This window comes from Neovison vison, chromosome 12 (assembly GCF_020171115.1).
Source record: "Neovison vison isolate M4711 chromosome 12, ASM_NN_V1, whole genome shotgun sequence".
NCBI lineage: Eukaryota > Metazoa > Chordata > Mammalia > Carnivora > Mustelidae > Neogale > Neogale vison.
In genome coordinates this window covers 109,038,585-109,062,373 of record NC_058102.1, presented here as the reverse complement: position 1 = coordinate 109,062,373, position 23,789 = coordinate 109,038,585, and the positions used below count along the sequence as shown (strand labels likewise).

At 43.2% G+C, this 23,789-nt stretch overlaps 1 protein-coding gene across 8 annotated transcripts in view; it reads left to right on the top strand.

Annotated features, from left to right (window-relative positions):
- The window catches only part of MICAL3 (microtubule associated monooxygenase, calponin and LIM domain containing 3), a 212,889-nt gene that overhangs the window by 121,468 nt on the left and 67,632 nt on the right, over nucleotides 1-23,789 (top strand). For 7 of the 8 annotated variants that reach the window (XM_044228495.1, XM_044228500.1, XM_044228498.1 and 4 more), the window contains exons 17-19: nucleotides 8,334-8,520; nucleotides 19,598-19,686; nucleotides 20,475-20,562. In XM_044228495.1, the coding sequence (XP_044084430.1) occupies nucleotides 8,334-8,520; nucleotides 19,598-19,686; nucleotides 20,475-20,562 (364 nt within the window). Of the gene's footprint in view, nucleotides 1-742; nucleotides 842-2,624; nucleotides 2,682-5,025; nucleotides 5,134-7,616; nucleotides 7,725-8,333; nucleotides 8,521-19,597; nucleotides 19,687-20,474; nucleotides 20,563-23,789 lie in introns of all 8 variants that reach the window. The other variant, XM_044228501.1, reaches the window with a different exon arrangement.

Genomic DNA, 23,789 nt, shown 5'->3' with positions numbered 1-23,789 from the left:
AGGAAATGGAGGATTCCTCTGGTCTGGAAATAAGTAACTGTTTCTTAAGCACAGAATACTTCTCTAAGTCACAGATGTATAGGAAGGGAATACAATGGAGAGGGGGAGAATGGGTAAATAATCCATGGATATATATGGTGTTCAGTTAGTGACAGATATACTTATTTTCTTATATTCTGTTTCCTGTACTTTCTTCTATCTCCCTGGTGGTTTTCCAGAACCTTTTAAGTGCACTCCAGAGGCTGAGGAGAGGGAAGCCATGGCAGGGTGTTGTCTCAGTTGGCACTCAGGGAGCATGCTGCTTTGCTGCTGGTGGGTGTACAGGTGACTGAGCCCTTGGGGGCCAGTCTCCACACTCCCCTCGTGATGGTCGGCCTGTGTGCCCTTTCTCTCTACCTACATCTGAGCTCATTTCTTCTATCCTCAACTTCCCTGATAAAACCAACAAAGGATATATCCTTGATCCCTGGCATTTAGAAAGTATTACATGCAAGTTCTGTCCCAAGACCAGCTGCAGAGATGACCCATGTGATCTGCACTTACCAGATAGCGCAAGTATGGCCTGGAGGCCAGTCGCTGACTGTGACCAGCCATCTTCCCTGACCACACAGCAATTGTCATGGAGCACAGAGAGGCACGGGAGGGATGTCTTTGGTAAATGCTCTTAATCCTTCTAGAACCAGCCTAAATGTGGCCCCTGTTTCACCAATGTTCTCTCTATTTGTGTCTGTTGGTGTAAAAGCGACTGGAAAAGGAGCATTCTCGGACCTGCCCCAAAAAAGTGATCACGCTCTCTCCTCCCCCTACTCCACCTCCCTGTCGGGCGCGTGGCAGCCAGCAGGTGATCCTCTCTGCATGCTCCGTGGTCCTCGTCTCTGTCTTCCTGCCTGCCTGCCTGCCTGTGTAGGTGGCTAGGGTGGAGACCAAATCAGGATTCCATCTTTTCAGAACTAACAATTAAAAAACAGAAAGAGCATTTGTAGCAGAAGCAACCTTATTACTACAAATGAGCAATTCCGGATCAGACCCCAGGATGGCACATAATACATTCAAACCCTGGCTGGTTGAATCTAGTCCCACATCATAGGAAAACAACTATGCAAGCACAGACTAAAACTGTATTTGTCGCAGATGCAAAGTCCAAAAGCCCTGAAGAGCAGCACATTTTTATGTAACCTCATTTAAAGCAGCCACTTTTGTCTTGCTACCCAAGGAGGTATATTTAGATGGGCTTTTGGAAGGCTTTTATAGGGCCTCACTTTATGAGTTTTGTTCTTTCTGATTTTGAGAGCCCTCCTTCTTGCTTATCCAACTTGTGCTAGCAAACACCTGCCCTTCCTGTCTACCCTACTCACACTCCAGGAAGTTCACTTAAAAAATGCTTTCAGAGCAGTTAACCACAGACATGATTAAAGGGGACAACAAGGATACTTATGTAAAGTACATTTATAGAATATATATTGACCTTTGTAGGATATCTGTATAAAATAAAATACTAATTTTAAAGGCAGGAGCTATGGAAAGACATTTTCTCAACTAAGGTGGCTTATTTAAAAGGTGACCCCTAGTAATGTGTCTGAAAAGACCCATACTGTGTTCCTGGGTCTAAGAACTGAGCCACTCTAGGTTTAGCGATTTTGCTGTGCCTTATCTCTACTAAGAACTAACACTTAGATCCAGGTGGTATTCTCAGCCCTTCCTGTATTATCTCATCCAATTCTCACAGTAACCCTACAAGGCAGGTACTATTATCACTTCCATTTTACAGATGAGGAGACTGAGGCATAGGATAGGGAGGCCAAAGCTCTTGGTACAAGTTCATACAGTAAGTAATGGAGCCAGGAGTCGAATCGGGGGTGTGACTTGAGCCCAAGCTCTGGCCTCATCCTGCCTGTGGAGACTCATGGCCCCCATTACCAGCTTTGGATTAGTTTTTCCACCAGCACACGGCCATAAGCTGAATCTTCAGAAGTAATCCAAAGAGTGATAAGAGTAGCCTTTCCTTTCCCTGTCTGATTGCTGATAGTGGTTTCCTCAGGTCGGTGGTAGCAGCCATATGCCTGTCTTCCGGATTTCCATCCCTGTCACATACATATTCCTGTTGACTGAAAATGCTTCCAGTCATTGTCCATGTCTCCCTTTAACAAATAATGCTCTGGTCCCGTATTCCTATTCAGGGACCACTCCCCACCCTGGAGTTTCCTCTGGACTGTTGTAATGGCCATTTGTTCCAGCCAGTTTCCATCTCCCCACCTTTCCTTTCTAATGTCTTGTTGTGGAAAACTTCACCCTCCTAACCAGCCTCTCCTATTAAGCCTTCCATTTAATGCCTCTGATCTTGTGCCACTGTGTGAAAGAAATACGTTTGTCCCACTTTGGTACTAACCATAGTTCTTTATATCTGTGGCTGACCTCAATGGAGGCCAGTTGGACAGAGTGCTGGACAAGGAGTTGTCCTAGGGTCATGGGATTTGATATAGATGGGATTGTGGTTACCTGGGGTGGGGATATGTCAGGGGCAGGGAATATGTGTTGAAATGAATTCTGAATTTCTGGCACTGTCACTTAGTAGGTCCACATAGAACATGTGGATGGAGCTTAAGTTTCTACTTTGTTGCCAACAGACATACAGGGATCTTGATGCTGACAGCCGTGGCAAGCAGAGTCCCCATCAGGAGAGGGTAAAAGAGCATGAACTATGGCATGGGATGCTGAGTGCCAAACAGATGGGGCACGCTGTGGGCGGGTGGGCAGAGGGAAGGTGGGGATGGTCCCTGCTCCCCTTGCTTTCTGCACACTCTTGTCACCCAGCCAAGAGCAAGAATTCTTGTTGCTAACCACATTGACCTGTGTAAATAGCATTCACAGGAGAGCATTCCTCTGCCCAGTATTCAGATCAATAAGCAGATGGCATTTGCTTCTATCTTTTGACATTCTGGGGTCTAGAAGTAGAAATACTGAGAGAGCCAAAGTTCTTACTGGTGTGGAGATTTTGTAAGTATGAAGAGGGTGGAGAGGAAGGAAGGCGGTGACAAGATGGGGTACGTAGTGAAAAGCTTCAGCTATTCTTTTCTGGAAAAGTGAAGGGGCAATTACTGATGACACCTGGACATCATATCATTTGACAAATAGCAGAGATGCCCCTTTTAAAAAGCCTGCTTATTTTATGAAGCTTTTGGGGTTGTTGTTACCCTTAAACCCAGTCCCTGAGTTGGTATAGCTCTGCAGCAAGAGTGAAGAATCATCTTTTAATTTCGCATGGGCCTTTTTCTTTTATTTTTACCACTCTTTCTGCTTTTGCTCTCTGAGAAATAGAGTCACAGCTAAGGAAGCTAGTGCTATCTCCTTAGGCCCTGTCACCAGGCGAGAGGCAGGTAGGCTGTGTGTTGTCAGGACCACACAGGGATTGGTGCTGGGTGAGAGAGAAAAGGCCGGAGTGGAGGTGGAAAGAGGACATCCCTTTCACCTCCTCACACACAGCCTTGCTCTGCCTCCTTCTCTTCTGCTGGGGCTGCTTCCTTCCACAAGCACTGTGTGTGCCCGGCCTCTTTCTTTCTTCTTCCTAGGCTGTATTCCTCTCAAAAAAGAAAAGTAGGCATTGGAGACAGGCAAGCCCTACATTTCAGGGAATTCATACTTAAAGGAGGTCCTGATGATTTTCCATGAAACAGAGCCTAAGCAAAGAAGAACAGAGGGAAGTATGTCAAGGAAAAGGAGAGATGGGCAGGGAGAAGCTATCAGACGTCTGGGGCTGCAATGCCCAGAGGAAAGGTAGCATTTTCCCAATGAGCAGATTTCCGGATTCTTCACTGCAGCATTCCTGTCTAGATACCTTTAAGAGTTACGTTTATGTTCTCTTCCAGGATTTTCTCTCCACTGTTCCATAATCTTGCCTGTGCACTCATCTGCTCCCTCACCCTCCCACCCCAGTCTTCTCATCAGCTTCACTGCTTTGCCTTCTCTGGGGGAGCAACCTTCTGTCTTGTTCCTCTGTGGTGGGTGGTGCTCTTCTACAGAGATCGCCAACCCCCCCCCCCCAACCCCTGCCTTGGGTCTGTGTTTCTGAGCTTGCCCTGCATGTTGAGCAGAGGGCCAGTGAGCTGGCAGAGCATATAGAGCAGGGGTGGTTACACTCTATGTTGCCACCCATTCAAACTATGAAGTTAGTGGGGAGCACTGAACTGGGGGTGCCGTGGATCTTCTTGGAGCTAGAGGGCAGAGGGCATGGTATCTACCGTGATAGTACCTCTTTCCTCTACCCTGCACGTACTTTATCCTGAACCTGTTAGGAAACTAAGCAGTTATCACTTGCCAGAGCTTTTAGCCCTCTTCTTCCTCTTCTGGCGACTGGATGGCTCTTGGCTGCACGGGTCATGGAGGATCGTGGCTTACTTTTGTTACACATGCTGCATGCAGTCTGCAGGAAACTTGGGATCTTTTCTCCTGATCACTGCTGGGATTTGGCTGGCTCCCTGGCAGGCAGAGTTTCTCTGAGCACTGGCAATAGGAAGAGGCAAAGCCACCTTTCTGGCCTTTATGGAGAAGGAGTCAGCTTCACTCGAGATTTGCTATCTCTGTTCACTGTTTATAAGATGGTAGAATCTCCTTTTGCCCAGGAGAGGTCCCAGCTCACGCCAGTGAGGGGCCCTGCAGAGCGTAAAGAGTGTGTGTGTGAGCAGGACACCACCTTTGCCCTCTGCCGCCTCCTGGCTGGTAGTGTTTTCCACTTGGGGTGGATTGAGTAAAAACCACCAAACAGGAGAAGACAAGGCTTTCAGAGGAAGCTCACAACTAGAGTGACCGTGTTCCAGAGTGAGCTTCACTTTAAGCACGAGGCAAGGATGAGCTAAAAGCAGAATGGAAGGCTTGAATGCGCCATTAATGCTTTTGGGAACTAAGAATATTTCTTTACTTCATTTACTATTTAGATAAAGGTCTAAAACTCCCAAATTCCGTACACTCAGGTCAGTATGTAACTTTTTATTTAATATTTCCTTTTTTTTTTCTCCATCTTGTATTTTGTAGCCAGAGCCTGAACCTTCTCGTCGATTTTTTGTTGACCAGTGGGAGCTTTCTCTTAGTCTCCGCTCCTCCAACCGCCCTGCCTCTCCCTCCTCTGACTCCCTCCGACAGGTAGCACAGCCTGGAACTTGGCAATGCTCTTTCCTCTTCAGCCTCTCCTCAGTTCACCTACACAAATGTTGTGTAGCCCAATGAGGTTGCAGTGCTATTAACTTTGGCCTGTCTTCTGTGGGAATCCACGTGTGTGTGTGTGTGTCCGTCTTTCTGTTTTGCATGTGAGGTCTGTAGGCATACACCAGAGTTTCAGAGGCTGCTAGCTTTCATTGCATCAAATTCTGTCAAATAAACCCACTCTTATAATATTTTAGGTATATCAAATAAAAATAAATATTTTTTAGCCATTAGCTTTTTAAATTCCAGGTGTCCTCATATTAATACGTATGACAAAATATGAGACATAGTGTAATTAAATCTCTTCCATGGAGTGGTGATTATGCAGTATTGTGGGTGCCTCTTGAATTGTAATCATTTGAAGAATGAGCCCTGCTATTTCCTACAATGGAACTGATCCAACTATAGAGTAGTTTAGAGAGCAATTGGCGGGTCTTTTTGCCCTTTCTGTTTATGTTTCCTGTTCTCGAGCAGTCTATGCAGTACGTGTGCGGAAGCATATGCATGTGTGGTAGCAAAAGTGTTAAGTCCAACAATTGCTACAGTTAATCTATTTCTTAAGAGAGGAGAGAAGGAAACCATCTGCTTTTCGTGCCAGGAAAAATAGAACTTGAGTCTCCACCTCTTTTGGGGGGATGCTTGTCAATATTACCACATCGCTGAGAACTGAATGTGACCGGAACCTTTGTACGCGGGCAGCCCTGGGCTGTATTTGCTGAATATGCTGGTTCCTGGTGGGAGGAAAGGGTCCTGGCTGAACAGTGAGGACCCTGGGCTTGCTTGGCATTCCAGCCTCGTGTGTGACATCTGGTCTGTGCTCTCACTTACTTTCTGCAGAATGAAGTGCAATTTCCCGCACCCTCAGTGTCAGCTGTTAGTGAACTATCAGCTCAGCTCTGCCTGGTGCCAGTCCGTTCCAGGCACGAGCTTCCCTGATAGCTCTCAGCAAAAGAAGGTTTAGATTTTAGAGCCACTTGTTTTTCTCGACTACTAATCGGTATAAGCTGTGGAGTTAATGAGCAAGTGGCACCAGTCCTTGGAAACCTCCCTTATTTTAAATTGAAAAACAGAATTGACTCCTCGGTTCCAACAGAACCCTGGAGAATTGTTTGCTCACTTGGGCTTATTCTCGTAGAGTTCACACGGAGTTAGTTTTCCCCCAGAGCGCTTCTCTTCTTTTCCCTGCCCAGCCTCGGCCATGCCGTTGCTCAGGCTAGCAGTTCTCGTACATACGGGTTGGTGTGTATTGTCTATTCACACCACTTCCTAATGGGGTTTTGGACATCCCCAAGACAATGGACCTGGTGTGTTTCTCAGTCAGAATGAGAGGACTCCTCAAACCCGGCCAGCAGCTGTCCTGTTGCACATAATTTACGAGAGGGAGTATCGCACACACAGGGTGTCCTGATCATCTCCACGTGGAAGGGTGACTGTGGAGCCTCTAAAGGATGGCCGGCAAGGCTTTGACCTCATTCTCTCGGGACAGGCTCAAAACGAGGCTGCCTAGCAGGAAGGCTTACAATCGAAATTTGGTAGGTTCTTGTTACTTCTTCCACATTGCTAGAAAGAGGACTGAATTGGTTGGATATTTTCTTTTCTCTTTTTTTCAACCTATGAAAAAATAATCCCTCCTGGACTAAAATGCATTCTGATTTCCCAAAACTATACCGAGCCATTTGTCTGCATGGCTGCGCATGTTAGCTTCCTGAAGCCAAGTTTAAGAAGCCCAGCCCAGTAGTGTGTAGTGCCCGGATAGAACACATATGTGTCAACAGGAAGAATGGGCCAAGAAGGATTCTACAGATGAATTTCAGGAATATTTGATGCATGTGACAGGTTATGAGTGAAACAGTAATAGAAGGAAGGTGATCATCACTAATAATACTAGGCTGTTGGCATCTTTTACCCAAGTGGAGAGTCAGTCTTGCAGGAGTGAGCTTGGTTTCTTTCTAAATGAGGAAATAACTTCCCAAGCCCTCCCCAGACCCAGCTTGAAACATGCTGTTCATCTGGACATTTGCCGTCTTGGTAGGAGTTGTTCCTCTTGCATTCTTTATATGTAATTTGAGTCACTAGGATATAGGCCCTTCTTATTCCATTCTATATTTGTTTCCTTCCTGTCTTCCCACCTCCCTGAACTATATATTCCGAAAAGACATGAAAGATTATTCTCCCTTATTGAATTTAATTATTCCTGCAGCCATTATTCTTACCAATGCTGATATATCTGTGTGGACAAGGACACCCGTTTTTCTTACCACCAAGTTTCCCTGCTTGTGGGCACTGTGTTGGCATGGTTTGCTGCTGCACCTTGTATTCATTTTATACCTTTCAAAGATTTTTTTTCCCTGTCTTCTTAATTTATTTATTTTTTCCTTCTCATTTCCCTTCATTCTGGTCATTTTATAATCTCCTACCAATAGAAGTATATAAAGATGTACACGGGCGGAGTGAGCTCATTGGCTGAGCAGATAGCCAATCAGCTTCAAAGGAAAGAACAGCCCAAAACCCTTCTAGACAAGAAGGAACTGGTAAGAGATGTATTAAGGGCACTGTCTGTCTAGATATAGCACAGCTGTGGCAAATAAACCTGGTTAATTCTAAGTAGCTTAGTAACATATCTAGCCAATATCTGCCATGTGGTAATTTTTTTTTTTTAAGGTTGTTGGAATTTTGTAACTAAATTTCTAGCACTGAGTGGTTGTTTAGAATGTCATGTGGAAAAACGTACTTAGTATCTCTAAAAGTGATTGCTCTAGAGTCCAGGGGACCCAGATTGCTGTAGAACCATGTGAACACTGAAGAGGTATTTTTATGCTACCTTCTAAACAGAGTTCTGTCAAAATAATTTGGTTTGATTGTTGTGCAGTTCCATAAAACCAACTGGGGTTCCCTCTGGTTGGTTAACATCAATTCAGAGTCTGCCTTCTGCAGCTTGCTGCATAGAAGGCACATGTGACAGTCACAGCTATAGTTCTGCTTTGTTGTGGGAGAGCCAGTAGCAGAGAGAGCCAGCTTAGCTGTTTCAAAGCACAGTTGCACAGTGAGGGTTGGTTTCACATATGGAGAAGTCATGCACCTCCTGGAGGTGAGCCTGAGAAGTGTTGCCCTGACATGCCTCCCACCGCCCCCCATTACAGGGCTCGATAAAGAAGGAGTTCCCACAGAACTTGGGAGGCAGTGACACGTGCTATTTCTGCCGGAAGCGGGTCTACGTGATGGAGAGGCTGAGTGCTGAGGGCAAGTTCTTCCATCGGAGCTGCTTCAAATGCGAGTACTGCGCCACCACCCTGCGTCTTTCTGCCTATGCCTATGACATCGAAGACGGTAAGCCCATTTGCACTTGAGGCCTTACTTAGAAACTGGTCCTACGGACGCTATTTTCCACGTGAGCTGATCTTAGGGCCTCTTTACTGCTTTCTTATATATATACATTTTTTCTGCCTCTCCTAACCTTCCCATCCATCTCCCTCTACTCTTTGTTTATTTTTTCTCTGAGACTCCTTCTTATAAATATTTCCCTAAAGTCACCAGGCTGTAGCATAGAATTACTCAGCAGTGGTGGTAATGAGAATGGCATGTTAAATCACTTCCCTGGCTTCATAGACACTTGTTTCTTACTTCAGGGTGGGATCTTAAAATAAAAGGGACACAAAGAGGATAAGGCTTTTTTTTTTTTAAATTTTTTATAAACATATAATATATTTTTAACCCCAGGGGTACAGGTCTGTGAATCGCCAGGTTTACTCACTTCACAGCACTCACCAAAGCACATACCGTCCCCAATGTACATAACCCCACCCCCCTTCTCCCAACCCCCCTCCCCCCATCAACCCTCTGTTTTGTGAGATTAAGAGTCACTTATGGTTTGTCTCCCTCCCAATCCCATCTTGTTTCATTTATTCTTCTCCTACCCCCTTAAGCCCCCATGTTGCATCACCACTTCCTCATATCAGGGAGATCATATGATAGTTGTCTTTCTCCGCTTGACTTATTTCACTAAGCATGATACGCTCTAGTTCCATCCATGTCGTCGCAAATGGCAAGATTTCATTTGTTTTGATGGCTGCATAGTATTCCATTGTGTATATATACCACATCTTCTTTACAGGATAAGGCGTTTCTTGTCTTTACTTTAGGGAAGGGGAAATCACAGATCTCTCAGAGTCCTATCTCTTGTCACAGATCAGTGACAGCCTGGATCTCATGCCGCCTGGGTTCTCACACTTTGCTTCTGAAGGATGTCGCTTTCTAGCATCAGTGTATCTCTGATGAATTGAGAGCTTGTTGCACAGGATCTAAATCTAATTTACCAGAGTGTTCAAGCCCTTGCCTTTTGTGGCATGTATTGTTTTTATAATGAAAGACCTTAATGGAGCAGAAAGTGGGGAATTATACAAATGGATGACAAAGCCTGACAGACAGAGGCAGACTGGCATGCCTGTCATTTGAAAACTCTTTAAGATTAATTGAACTGGTCACCAAAGACATTGATGATTACTATACTCATGCCTGTGGAGTGCTGAAGGAACTTCATGAGAGGCAGTCTTACTGATTCAAAAGTAATGAAAACACCTAGATTAACAGGAGTCCTCACAGAGGTGGCATTATATGACCCCTTTTTGGAATCTCGGACCCAATTCCAATCTAGGAGTGGGGGGAGTCCCCCACCCCCCAAGCCCCATAACACCAAGCACTTCTCTGACACCAACAGAGTGTATGAGAGTTCAGCTCAATTCTGACCCTATCTACTCTGCCCAGCGATAGTTTTGCATTCCACAGGTTAAGCAGGCCTGGAAGACTGCACCTCACCCCCCACTTAGACACCAGTCACAAGCCCCAGGCTGTTACTTGTGCTTTTGACCCATCAACTGCAGATTGGAGGTTCCAGTGACCTCTTCCCTAGGTTCTTTTCATTTGCTAGAGCGGCTCACAGAACTCAGGAAAACACTTAGGTTTACCAGTTTGCTAAAGACTATGATAAAAGCTACAAATCAATAGCCACATGGAAAGATACATAGGGCAAGGTTTGGAAAAAGGGCATAGAGCTTTCATGGGGCGCCTTTCCAGGGACGCACTACTCTCCCTGCAGCTCAGCGTGTTCACCAACCCAGAAATTCTCTGAACCCCATCCTCTTGGGTTTTTACAGAGGTTTCATTGCAGTCATGTTTGACTAAATTATTGGGCATTGTTTGATTCAAACTCCAGTCCTCTCCCCTGGAGAGTTGGGGTACCCTCTAATCCCACAGTTCGTCCTTCTGGCAACCAACCCCTGCCCTTGGGTGGGGTCTAAAGGTCACCTTAATTATTACAACAAAAGATGCTTTTATCTAGGAAATTTCAAGTATTTGGAACTGAGTCAGGAACTGTGGACCTTGACCAAATGTCTATGAGAAATATATTTGGTTTTCTGATACAGTGTGTCTTATAAATTACAATGTTGTACATCCATTACTATGTTGGTAGGTAATTTTTGACTGAGGAGATAGTAAGATGGTGTCACATAGGAGAGGGAGTCACCTATGAGTCACCTCAGTCATCCAGGCTCTGCTAATAATGGATAAATAGGTAGCTCTGTCAGAAGTAGCAGTAAAGGAGCCAAAGTGATGAACCGAGAAAAGCCAACTCTTTCCATGATGGTACCTGCCTTTTGTAACATTAGTAAAAAGCACCACCTTGTGAGGGAAGAGTTCAGACAGTTACCTAAATAACAAAAGTATATTCTTAGGTATCAGATTTTCTCTGGCACCATTCCACACACACATGTGCTCTTTCGGTAATACCTTTGACCTCCAAGGATAGGGGTTGGCAGGTGGAGCCCATCAGTGTCTTTTAACTGTCCTTAATGCTCAGGTTGTTTTAGTTAGTCTTTTACTGAAGTCTGTCTGGAAAGAAGATTCTTCAAGGTCCAGCCAATAGATCCCCAAGTATTTTTGCCCATTGATTGTGTACTCATCTCTGCCACATTCTCTTGAAAATGCAGACAAAAGGTAAAATGTTCCTCAAGGAGCTTACATTCTGATGGGCCTGATAAGACAAGGGCACACGGAGCAACAAGAAATGATGAAGAGTGTATAATTAAGGGCTCAGAGACAAAATACAGATTCTAACTTTGCAGAAGTTCAAAGGAAGAAGAAATCAATGAAGCTTCCCAGTTTTTAGGAATGACTGAACTGACCTTAGGCTGGACTCTGAGAGACAATAAGTAAATATAAAATGTCTCAGTAGAGGAAGAGAGGGCATGCCAGACAAGAGAACGACAGAACGACAGGAGCACAGATGGGAATGAGTGTGACATTGGGAGCAGATGAGGCAGGCCAGGCTGGTTGAGTGCATTGTTCACACTGGCAGGGAGGACAACAGATCTAAACCAATTCCCCAAATTCTAACCCCAGCCCCTCCACAAAGGACAGGTGAACTAGAGAAAAGAATGGAATTTTAGGGATCCTGAAATTTTAGTTTGTTCTTTATCCACATTACTGTGTGACTCAGAAATCTAACTGAAGGGCCTCAGATAAGAAAAAGACAGGGAAGTCATAGGTCATTTATAGGAGAAAAGAAGTAACCCAGGCACTGTGGTGGGCCCTCTAACACATACCATGTCCTTCCATCCTCACAACAACCCTATACAGTATCACAGTAACCCTATATAGTAACTAGTTACATTATTGCAATTTTACAAATCCAGAAAGCAAATTCGGAGAAGTCATAAGTTCCTTGTTCAAGTTCACCCAAAACTAGTAAGTGCTGGTTTGCACTAAATGACCTCTGGGATCCCTCCAGGTCAGATGTTCTGGAATTAGTGACTCTGCGCCTATGTCAGCTCCACACTGGCAAATTGAGAATCATACACTTCAGAGGAATATCCATGTTCTACCCTTGTCCCTGATTAGTCTTCCCTTCAGCTCTTTTAAAAGGATGCAGTCTGCCCTAAAACTAATCTCCTCTTTCTCTTGCCAAATACTAGCTTATTTCCAACTGCTTCCAAGTCTTAAGACAATGACTGTAAATCAGACAGTGTTTCAGGTCTTAAACTTCCATCTCAAGGAGAGAAAACCCACTATCTGCTAAGGTGGTCCGTGAAGGGCCAGCATCGGTAGCGACAAGCCTGAAATAGTCCACTGCTCTCTGTCTGTTCGAGTACCAACTGCCCTGATCACCCTTTGCATCTTCCACCGGGACTACCGGTCTCCCTGCCTCCAGCATTGCCTGCTATGGCCTGCTTCCACAAAGCAACTGAGGGATCTTAAAAGATATAAATCAGATCTTTCCAGCCTCCTGCTTTATACCCTTACCATCTGCTGGAGTCCAAATAGAATCCGTTCAGGCTGAGAGCTTTGCTTGTCTACCCCAGCCTACATTTCCTCTCTGTTGCCAGCTATCCCCTAGCTCGCTCTACTCCTGCCACATTGGTTTCTTTCCATTTCATAAACCTGATTAGGCTGCTGCTACCTTGGAACTTTGCTCTAGCTGTCTCTTCTCCTGGAATGCACTTCCCCCTTATCTTCACAGGGTGGGCTTCTTGTCCTTCACAGCTTCGCTTACATAGTCCCTCCCCAGAGAGGCATTTGCAGACCTCCCAATCTGTGGTACTCATCACTACCTGGTGCTTATTTACACATTTTCAGCTCTTCTGAGCAGAGACTAGTCTTTCTACTTGACTGAACATTCTCAGTGTTTAGCTTAGTACTGGTCCTACGATGGCATTCAGTGAGCTGTTGAATGAATGAGTCATGGCCCATTATGCCTTAATCTTGCCCTTTAGCCATTTGTTTCCTCTAATTTCTTTTTCCAGTCACGCCCATATTTAATTACCAAGATTTAATTTATTTAGACCATCTAAAATCAATGGCTTGGCAGAATCAACCATAATTTGTGGTTCGTTTATAACGTTAGTGTGGCTGTATTCACTGATTGAGACAGACATCATAGAGTAGTGACTAAATGTACAGATTTTGGAGCCAGGCTTCCCAGGTTCAAATCTTCTGTGAGGTTCAGAGTGGGGGCACTTGGGGCAGGTTGCTTAACCCTTCTGTTCCTCACCTGGAAAAAGGTGGAGAGTAACAATATCTACCTTATTGTGTTCTGAGGACTAAATGTGTTGGCAGATGTTACAATAGTTATGATATTATCTGGCACATGGTAAATATTAGATAAAATTAGCTCTTTTTGTTATTAATCAAAGAAGCAAAAAGTACCATCAAATTGAGCTTCAGAAAGGGTTTGAGGAGATACTGAGTACCTGCACATAATATGATTTCTTATTTACTTATCTCATCCTATGAGTATTATCTTCATATTCTACGTGAAGAGATATGTTTCAAAATGCTAAATAGTTCACATGGCTATTGAGTGGTTGAGACAGTATTTAAACTGAGATCTGACTTCAGTGCTCGTGTTCCTTCAATCACATATTACTACCTTTTTAGAGAAAACAATTTTCTGGACTTTTCCTGAAAATTAGCTTTTGGTTAGGTTTGGGACTTGCTTTGAAACCTAAACGTCTTTTCTTTATTAATTTAGGATACTCTAGCAGAATTCAGTGAGGACTCCCTGGAGTTCAGCCTATTGAGTTGTATTTTAAAACCTAGGATTCTGGGGCACCTGAGTGGTTCAGTCATTGGGCATCTGCCTTCGGCTCATGATCTTTGGGTCATGATCCCAGGGTCCTGGGATCGAGCCCTGCATTGGGCTCCCTGCTCAGCAGAAAGCCTGCTTATCCCTCTCACACTCCACCAGCTTGTGTTCCCTCTCTTGTGTGTCTCTCTCTGTCAAATAATAAATAAAATCTTAAAAAAAATAATAAAATAAAACCTAGGATTCTACTTTAGTAGAAGAAAGCAAATTAATGCAGGAAAAAAAATAGAAGAAAGGAATGAAAGTAACTATAACTGTAGTTAATCTGATACTGTAATAAAACAAGACTATGCCACCCAGGCACCCCAGGAGCATTCTTTAAAAAGAATAAGATACAGGCTCCTGGGTGGCTCAGTCAGTTGAGCATCTGCCTTCAGCTAAAGTCATGACCCTGGAGTTCTGGGATTAAATCCCTCATTGGGCTCCCTGCTTGGCAGGGAGTTTGCTTCTCCCTCTGCCCCTTGCCCTGCTCATGTTCTCTCTCTCATGCTCTGTCTCTTTCTCAAATAAGTAAAATTTTAAAAAGAAAGACAAAACAGACAAAAAAGTAGTCTGTGATCCAAGCACTAATAAATTCTGTCTTGCCCTTATTACATTTTATCTTCCCCAAAATTCACAAAAGGGAGGGGTGCCTGGGTGGCTCAGTCAGTTAAGCATCTGCTTTAGGCTTAGCTCCCTACTCACTGGAGAGCCTGCTTTTCCTTCTCCCTCTGCCACTCTCCTTACTTAAGCTCTCTCTCTTAAAAATTCTAATAAAAATTTTTAAAAATTCTAATAAAAATTAAAATCTTTCTTAAAATTCACAAAAGTGAAATGGTTTATTACAGATTATAAAAGAGATTTTGTCTAAGCTGAAAAAAATAACTCATAATTCAACTCCCCTTGTAGAGAAATCAGTAATGAGACTGATGGTCCTTTGGCCGTCAAGTGTTCCTGACAATAGATGTAGTGTCTCTGAGTTCTGGTTGTGTGCCAAGAGCTGATAGGAAATTCTATTTCAGAAAACATGCTATATAATGAATATTATTTGAAATTATGAAATCCATAAACTGCATTTTTCTAAAATATTTAATCAGTGTTGGGAGGCAGGGTACAGGTAAAAGAAGACAGAAGTCAGTTACTTTGAAGGAAAAGAGGAATGATAGAGTAATCAGAGCAACCAGCTCTGGAAAAGAAAGGCCATCTCACCTTTATTTCTTTTGACTTTTATGTCCTCCCCCTTTTTTCCCTAGATTTTATAGTTGACACATAACAGTATTTAAGTCTGAGGTATACAGTGTGTTGATTTGTACTTTTATAAACTGTAAAATTATTACCACCATAGTATTAGGTACCATCTGCATTGTATCACATAGTTCCTAATTCTTTTTTGTGGTGAGAATCTTCTTTTTTAAAAGATTTGTTTGTTTTGTTTGTTTGCTTATTTATTTATTTATTGAGAAAGAGCAAGCAAACAAGCATGCATGTACACCCACGTGCCCACGGGTCAGTGGGGGAGGGAGAGAGAGAATCTCAAGCAGACACTCCACTCCCTCTAACCACCCCACCACCACCACCACGCTCCTCTGAGCATAGAGCCTAGCACAGGGCTCGATCTAACCCTGAGATCACAACCCAAGCCAAAACCAAGAGTTAGATGCCCAAGTGACTGAACCACTCATGTGCCCCTATGGTGAGAACTTTTAAGGTCCATTTCCTTAGCAACATTTAAGTATATAATCCAGTATGATTAACTATAACCACCATGCTGTGCATTGGATCCCTGAGCTTATTAATCTTATAACTGGAAGTTTGTACCCTTTCACCAGTATCTCATCATGTTCCCCACCCCTTAACCCCTGGCAACCTCCGTTCTGCTCTCTGTTTCTCTGAGTTTGTCTTCTTTAGATTCCGCATTTAAGTGAGGTCAGAGAGGTCACAGAGTTTGTCTTTCACTATCTGACTTCACTCAGCATAGTGCCTTCAGGGTCTATCCAAGTTATTAAAAATGGCAGGATTTCCTTCTTTCTCATAGCTGGATAATATTCTTTTGTGTCCATGTACCACATCTTTGTTATCCATTCACTCATTGACAGACACTTAAGTTTATTTCCATATTTTGGCCGTTGTAATGCTGTAATGAACATCGGAGTGCAGATAGCTCTATAAGATTCTGATTTTCAGTTTCTTTGAGTATCTACCCAGAAGTAGATTTCTTTTGACTTTTATGTCCTTCCCCTTTTTTCATTTATTGAGGAACTTCCATACTGCTGTCCGTAAGGGCCGCACCAGTTTACATTCCAACCAGAAGTTCATGAGGATTCCCTTTTCTCCACACCTTCACCAACACTTAACTCTTCTCTTTTTAATGATGGCCATTATGGCTGGTTTGAGGGGATATCCTGTGGTTTTGATTTGCATTTCCCTAATGACTAGTAATGTTAAGCACCTTTTAATCTACCTGTTGGACATTTGCAAGCCTTTTTTGGAAAACTATCTCTTCAATTCTGCCCATTTTTGAAAATCAGGTTGTTTGTTTTTTTGTTGTTGAGTCATATGAGTTCTTTATATATTTGGATATTAACTCCTTGTTGGATATATGATTTGAATTTTCTCTCATTCTATAAGGAGAAATACTGCCTATTCATTTTGTTGATTGTTTCCTTAACTGTGCAGAAGCTTTTTATTTTGATGTAGTCCCACTTGTAGAGATTTTACTTCTGTTGCTTGTGCTTTTGCTGTCATATCTAAGAAATCACTCCTGAGACCAGTGTCAAGTTGCTTTTCCCCTGTTTTCTTGTGGTTTTGTGGTTTCAGGCCTTACACTTAAATCTTTAATCCATTTCAAGTTTGTTTTTGTGAGCGGTATAATATAGAGATACACTTACATTCTTCTGCATGTGGTTGTCCAGTTTTCCCAACACCATTTATAGAAGAGACCATCCTTGTCCCATCAAGTATGCTTGGCTCTTTTCTCAAACTGGGGTTTATTTCTGCATGTTCCATTGGTCTGTGTGTCTGTTCTTATGCCAATAAAAACATGTTGATTACTATAGCTTTGTGATAGAGTTTGAAATCAAGAATTATGATGCTTCTGGCTTTGTTCTCAATATTGTCTTAGCTGTTGAGGGTCTTTTATGGCTCCATATAAATTTTAAGATTTTTTTCTACCTCTGTGAAAAATGGCCTTGGAATTTTGATGGAAATTGAGTTGAATCTCTAGATGGTTTGGGGTATTATGGACATTTTAATATTAATTCATCCAGTCCACAAACATGGATATTTTTCCATTTGTTTGTGTCCTCTTCAGTCTCTCTTATCAAGGTCTTGTAGTTTTCAGTGTGTTGATTTTTACTTCCTTGATTACATTTATTCCTAAGTATTTTATTTTTTTGACGCTAGTGTGAAAGAGATTGTTCTCTTTACTTTTTCAGATATTTGGTTGTTAATGTGTAGAAACAATTGTTTTCTTTGTGTTGATTTTTTATCCTGCAATTTTACTGAGTTATTGATTAGTTCTGGTGGTATTTTGCTGGGGTCTAGGCTAGGATTTTCTACATACAAGATCATATCATCCTCAAACAAAGACAGTTTTATTCTTTCCTTTCTTATTTGGATGCCTTTTATTTCCTTCTCTTACATGATTACTCCGGCTAGGACTTTTAGCGCTTTGTTGAATAGGAGTGGTGAGAGTGGGCATCCTTGTGTTCCATATCTGAGAGGAAAGGTTTTCAGCCCTTCAGCTTTGAGAATGATGTTGGCTGTGGGTTTGTTGTATATGGTCTTTATTGTACTGAGGTGTGTGTTACTTCTATAACCCAGTCTGTTGAGTGTTTTTATCATGAAAGGGTGTTACACTTTGTCAAATGCTTTTTCTGCATCTGTTGAGATCACGTGGTTTTTATCTTTCGTTCTGTTCATGTGGTATATCAGGTTTACTGATCTGTGTGTATTCAAACATCCTTGTATCCCAGGGATAAATCCCACTTTGTTGTGGTGAGTGATTGTTTTACTGTGCTGTCGAACTGGGTTTGCTAGTATTTTGTTGAGAATTTTTGCATCTGTGTTCATCAGGGATATTTGTCTGTGATTTTCTTGTCGTGTCCTTATCTATTGTGGTATCAGGGTAATTCTTTCATTGTAAAATAAGTTTGGGAGTATTCTTCCTGTTTGATATTTTGGAAGAGTTTGAGAAAGATTGCTGTTAATTCTTCTTTAAATATTTGGTGGAATTCACCAGTGAAGCCATCTGGTCCTGAACTTTTCTGTTTGGGAAGGATTTTGATTACTGATTCACTCTCCTCACTCAGTATTGGTCTATTCAGATCTTCTCTGTCTTCATGATTCTGTCTTGGTATATGTTTTTAAGACTCTGTTCATTTCTTATAGGTTATCCAGCTTTTGGTGTATAATTATACATAGTAGCTTCTCACAGTCCTTTGTATTTCTGTGGTATCAGTTGTAATGCCTCCTCTTTCATTGCTGATTTTACTTTTTTGAGTCTTCTGTTTTCTGAATTAGTATAGTAAAGTCTTGTGAATTTTGCTTATCTTTTCAAAAAGCCATCCCTTAGTTTCCATCGATCTTTTTTACTGATTTTCTGGTTAGGTTCTCTTATTTTAACTTTGAGAACAAGAAAGTTCATTTGTCAAAGGAGTAACCTCTGCAAATGAAAAGGATAAATGGGATTACTTCTGTTTCAACAGTTTCTATACTAGGGTCTATCCTTTAATTTTCATAAGCCTTGGCTCTTTAAAGTGGGAGTAAGGAAAGAGCCAGGAAAAAAATGACCCTTGTGACTGATTCCCACTACCGGTGTCATGGGAAAAGCCAAGATCATTGTTTTTCAAACTTTGGACCACACCTGCAGAAGAAAATGCATGTTCCATTAGGGCTCAGTAAACACATATAGACACAACTAAAAGCTGTCAGGACTGATACTTAACTCTGATTAGGCTGCTGTACACTTGATTGCCTGTTACTGCTTCATTCTATTCATAGTCCATCGCAGGATTATTTGGTTTGGTTTGGTCTTGTTTTTTTTTTGTTTTTGTTTTTGTTTTTGTTTTTTAAGATTTTATTCATTTATCTGACAGACAGAGATCACAAGTAGGCAGAGAGGCAGGCAGAGAGAGAGAGAGAGAGAGGAGGAAGCAGGCTCCCCGCCAAGTAGGGAGCCCGATGCGGGACTCGATCCCAGGACCCCGAGATCATGACCTGAGCTGAAGGCAGCGGCTTAACCCACTGAGCCACCCAGGCACCCCTGGTATTGTTTTTTAATGCTGGTTGTGACCCACTATGGGGTCATAAGGCTGGCTTGTGGATGGTTGCAGCAGAGGGGGTCCTGTCAGAGCCAGTGCTTCATGCTGCCCCACCCCCTGCAGCCTTTACGCCTCCACCCTGCGCTTATGTTCATTCTTGGTTTCCCCAGAAATGCTACTCCCAGCTTTCCATGTGACCACATCTTTGTTCTGCACACACTGCCACTTTGTTCACTGGCCCTGCCATGCAAGCTTCACATCTTTGCTCTGGACGCTGATTGGGTGATAGCTCAATGGCCTTCACATATCCAAAAGAAATCCCCTCCCCCTTCAGGCAAAGGGGAGAGGAGGGCTGAAATCAAAGTTTATGGGGAGGGTTTGGCCTCCCTGGACAAGAAGCCTGGGCAGTGGTGACAGTAACATGTGGCTAGAGGAGATAGACAGGAGTGTGCTGAGACAAAGGAATCAAGTTCAGAATTAAGAGTCTCACTCCCTTCCTTTTCCCCCTGCGTCTTGCTGCCTACAGGTAAATTCTACTGCAAACCACACTACTGTTATCGACTCTCCGGCTCCGCACAGAGGAAGAGACCGGCAGTGGCTCCTCTCTCTGGAAAGGTAATGGTGATCCATTGGTAGGTGGGGGAAGAGCAGCAGGTGCATTTTAGCATGGTGACAGGTGAGGGTGTGTTAGCTGGGCCTGCGAAACGGCCACTAACTTGCCTTTCTTGTGAATGGGAAGGGCCTGAGAGACAGTCACAGTCCAATTGGGGAGGAAACCCACTTTTCAAGTATAATCTTGATACTGCATTTCACTAAGGTAATGTTCCATCCACCATCTGAGTTGGATTTATTTGAGAGACTGTGTTAGGTCCTCCTGTTTACTCTATATAAAAGAAGACTTTAGTCATTGTAAAAAGCCTCCTTCTGAGAGAAGGACACCCCGCAAAGGAACTTGGCTGTAAATAATCTGCTCTGCTGGTCAATTCCTTTCACTTTCTTTATTCTGTGAATTACTTATCTAAGTTCCTTTATCCTTCTTACTTTTTTTTCTTTTTTTTTTTACCGAGAGTAGCTCCTCCACTTGTCATTGTCCAAGTGAACCGGGTACTCCCTTCATGACAAGATGTTCCCTTGTCAGCATGCAGGCTGACTAACCCATCCTGGGGGAGCTTTTGTTGACTGCAGAGGAACTTGTGGGGAAGGGAAACTTGTTCCAAGATGGACCTAGATTTTGACTCCAGGTGATTTCTCCATGAATTATGTCCTGGGTTTTTATGTCCTGGGTGAGAAATATGGTCTGGATTGACTGGTGAGAGCAGCGAACTAGCCAGGCAGGGGCCATTGTCTTCTGAGATTTGAGTGCTTCGGTCAGTCACTCTTCTTCTTCTCGTGGACTTTCCTAGGAAGCCAGAGAAGCCCTACAGGATGGCCCCACTGTGGACACAAGTGGACGGGCCAGCACCATCGCCAGCCCTGCTGAGAGAACTCCAGGTAGCCTCACTTCCTTGTTTGGCTGGGTGGTGCGTCACTCTCTCGGCCTCTGTGACAAGGCCAAGGGGATGAGCCAGCACCTCCAAAGCAACATTTCTTCGATTGGGCATCAAGTGGCCCAAAACCCTTTGGACTCCTTTTTCATGTGCCAGCTGCTTGCATTCGGAGTCCCCTTTCTCTATGGCCTGTCAGAGGTGCTGGTACAAATCAGAGGGGAGTTTCACTTGCAGGCCGTGAGCCAGTAGGGGCGCCATCTGGTAAGCGGGATCACCTGAACTTCAGGAATGTCTGTTCACAACCTCAGAGTATTGTTGCCGGAGCTTGGGAGGCTGCCCACACCTCTTAAGTTTGTCTTAACACTGAGGTGGTTGGTCCAGGCCCTGCCCAGATAGACAGGAATTCAGAACAGGCTGCTTGCCAGAGTCTCGGGGCCTTCTTATTTTGGACTCCTTGGACAGCATGGAATTGTAATAAGGCCACATGATCTAGATTTATGTTCACCGAAACTTGAAATTCTTGCATCCTATCCCCTATTGGGTATCTACATAAGCTGACACTATACTTCTATTTGATGTGTAACCACCACAGGCCATGCCCTGTCCTAATTACTTTGGGGCATTTGAACTTGTAATGAGGACCAAACCCTAATTTTGTTCAATTTCCCCTAATCATTTCCTTGTGTCAGGAAGTGAATGACACTATCCCTACCTCTGAAAACGTTTATTCTGGTTTTCAGTTCATGCGCTCATGGACATTAGGCTTATTGTGAAGAATTGTAGTTTTTCCCTTAAAATTGCCTCTCTCTGCTCCATGTCAAGCCAGCCCATGAGATGTGTCCCCAGTTCCACAAACTGCTGGAACTGGTCCCAGTACCCCCAGTGAAGCCACAGACTGTATACAATCCAGGGTCTTCGTGTAGGTGAGAGAGGAAGTCAATGGGCCATGTTTCTGCTTCTCACACTTTCTGTGTCTTTCACAACAGATAGAGCTCAAGCAGCCATTTACAAACTCGAAAATTACCATATAAAAACTAAAGATCATCCCAATTTCTAATGCTAGAAACTGTGGAGCAGGAGTTGGCAGTGAAATTTCCATAATGGGAAAAGAGAATGATCCACTCCACTTTCAGATGACAGGTTTTCAGAGTTGCTTCCCTCCCTGTGCTTAAGAACTAGAGAAAGGGAGAATGTGCCCAGGGAGGGCAGTGATTTGGAGGGTAAGACCTAGCAAACCCCAGCTGAGCTAGGTGAATTCAGCTTCTGCTCCCATGTGTGCCCTTATTAAAATCCGGAGAAGCTTTTTAAGTGCCCTGCGATTTGGACCAACATTTTATAGCAATGTTTAAGCCACAAATGACTTTGAAATGTATAGTTTCAAAGCCCTTTACAATCTGTCTTTTCCATGAAATGCTGGCAGCCTTTTGCAGTTGACACTCTCAGAGCACCAGGGGGAAGTACTGGTAGCGAAGACAGAGTCTTCAACTGTGAGGTCTAGAATGTGCATTTGACCAGGTGAGAACACCCTCTCATCAATCTGGGCCTTGTTCCAGCAGAGATGGATTTCCCAAGGAACTTGGCTACTCAGTAAAACAACTCAGAGAAATGAAACTTTCCTTTTGGGTAACAAGTACAGAACATTCTTTTAAAAAAATCTAAACACAATGAAGTTCGGGTTGTTTCTGAGCAAGCCAAGTGTGTTCACTTTCCCATGTGGTTCAGTTTGCCATTCTTACTGTCTAGTTTGAAAGCGTAACAGATTTAAAGTTGCTATAGAGAAGAAGAATATTCTATAAAGCAAGGAGAGAAGATAAGAGTCTGACAGTGTCATTAAAGACTCAACCAAGAAAGAATCAAGTCCCTGAGGATGTCTCAGCCCCTATGGTTCAGGATTCTGAAGGTGACTTGCCTGTTATAGCACAAGGGGTTCAAGTTGTGTATCCCAAAGGAAACCCTGCTCGAACCCTAACATGAATGAGGCACGCACTGTCCTCCCACTTGAAGGCAGCTGAGGGTTAAGGGGTTCAGTTCGTATCTGCCTCTGGGGACTTTTGGAAATGACAGTGCTGAGTCTGAACGTGCTCCAAAGCCCCAGCACTTCCCCTATGAGGTATCTAATTCTTGCTAGCCTCTATAGAAAAGGAACAGAATTATGGGTGGTATTTTATAGTTGGCATGAAGTAGATTTCTTTTTTTCTTTTGATAGGGATGTCTTTCTCTAAATCCCTCACTAAAGCTTTGATTGGTTTGGAATTTCCTTTTGAAAAGCTTCAGAAAAACTCAATTATTTCAGGGTTTCAGAATATGTGTCCTTGATAAGTCATTAACCCAGATCCATGGTACATCTCCTCTCCTGTACTATAGACAAGAAGAAGCTGCGAATGAATGAACTTGATTTCACTGTGTATAAATAGGCCATCCTCCTAGACTCATATCCTCCAGAAAGCAGAGCTGTAAAGCTATGGCCAAAGCTGGCTCTTAAGCCTACTGTGCATTATCTCTGGGCCACCTCTGTATTTGTGGCAATGCCCTCTTTTCCCTTATGTGCTTGTCCTCTTATGCCAAAATTACTGCTGTTGCCAAAAAATCCCAGACAACTCACAAGTTGAAAGAACCTATTCAAGCCTGCTTTGCAGTGTTGTCTTTCTCTGATAACCTAATCTGTAACTGCTGCTAATTTAGTGTTTGGAGGAGGACATGGTTTACAGTACTGTTGTATATAATGTGCTTTTAATATAGAAACCCTCCTTTCTGTTCCCCAAATCTGTAAATGCTTTGTTTCCAAGATTCTTATACTTAACTACTATAGATTAATAGACCTGGCACAGATTTTCTACCCTGGCCTCCTGGTACCTACCCTGAGTTTAAGAAAAGTTGGGAAAACAACAGGTAGAGAAAAAAAAAAAAAACCCAAATTATATATTTTCTCCTTGGACATAAGACCCTCAATTGCAGAATCCCCTTTACATTTCATATAGAGGATAATAAAAAATGAAACATAAAGATTATGGGGAATCATAAGGGAAGAGAAGAAAGCTTTTCTTGTAGTACAGGTAAGAGAGTGGGTTGGAAAGGACGGTCTTAACTTTAAAAGCTGCCTAATAATTAACAAGAGGCAAGCACCTGCTCCCTGTCCCTAGACAACCCTTGTATGATCACTATTAAGTTCTATAGTTTGGGTGCTAAATGGACCAGAATAGCCATGCGATACAAGGAATGTCATGCAATCCT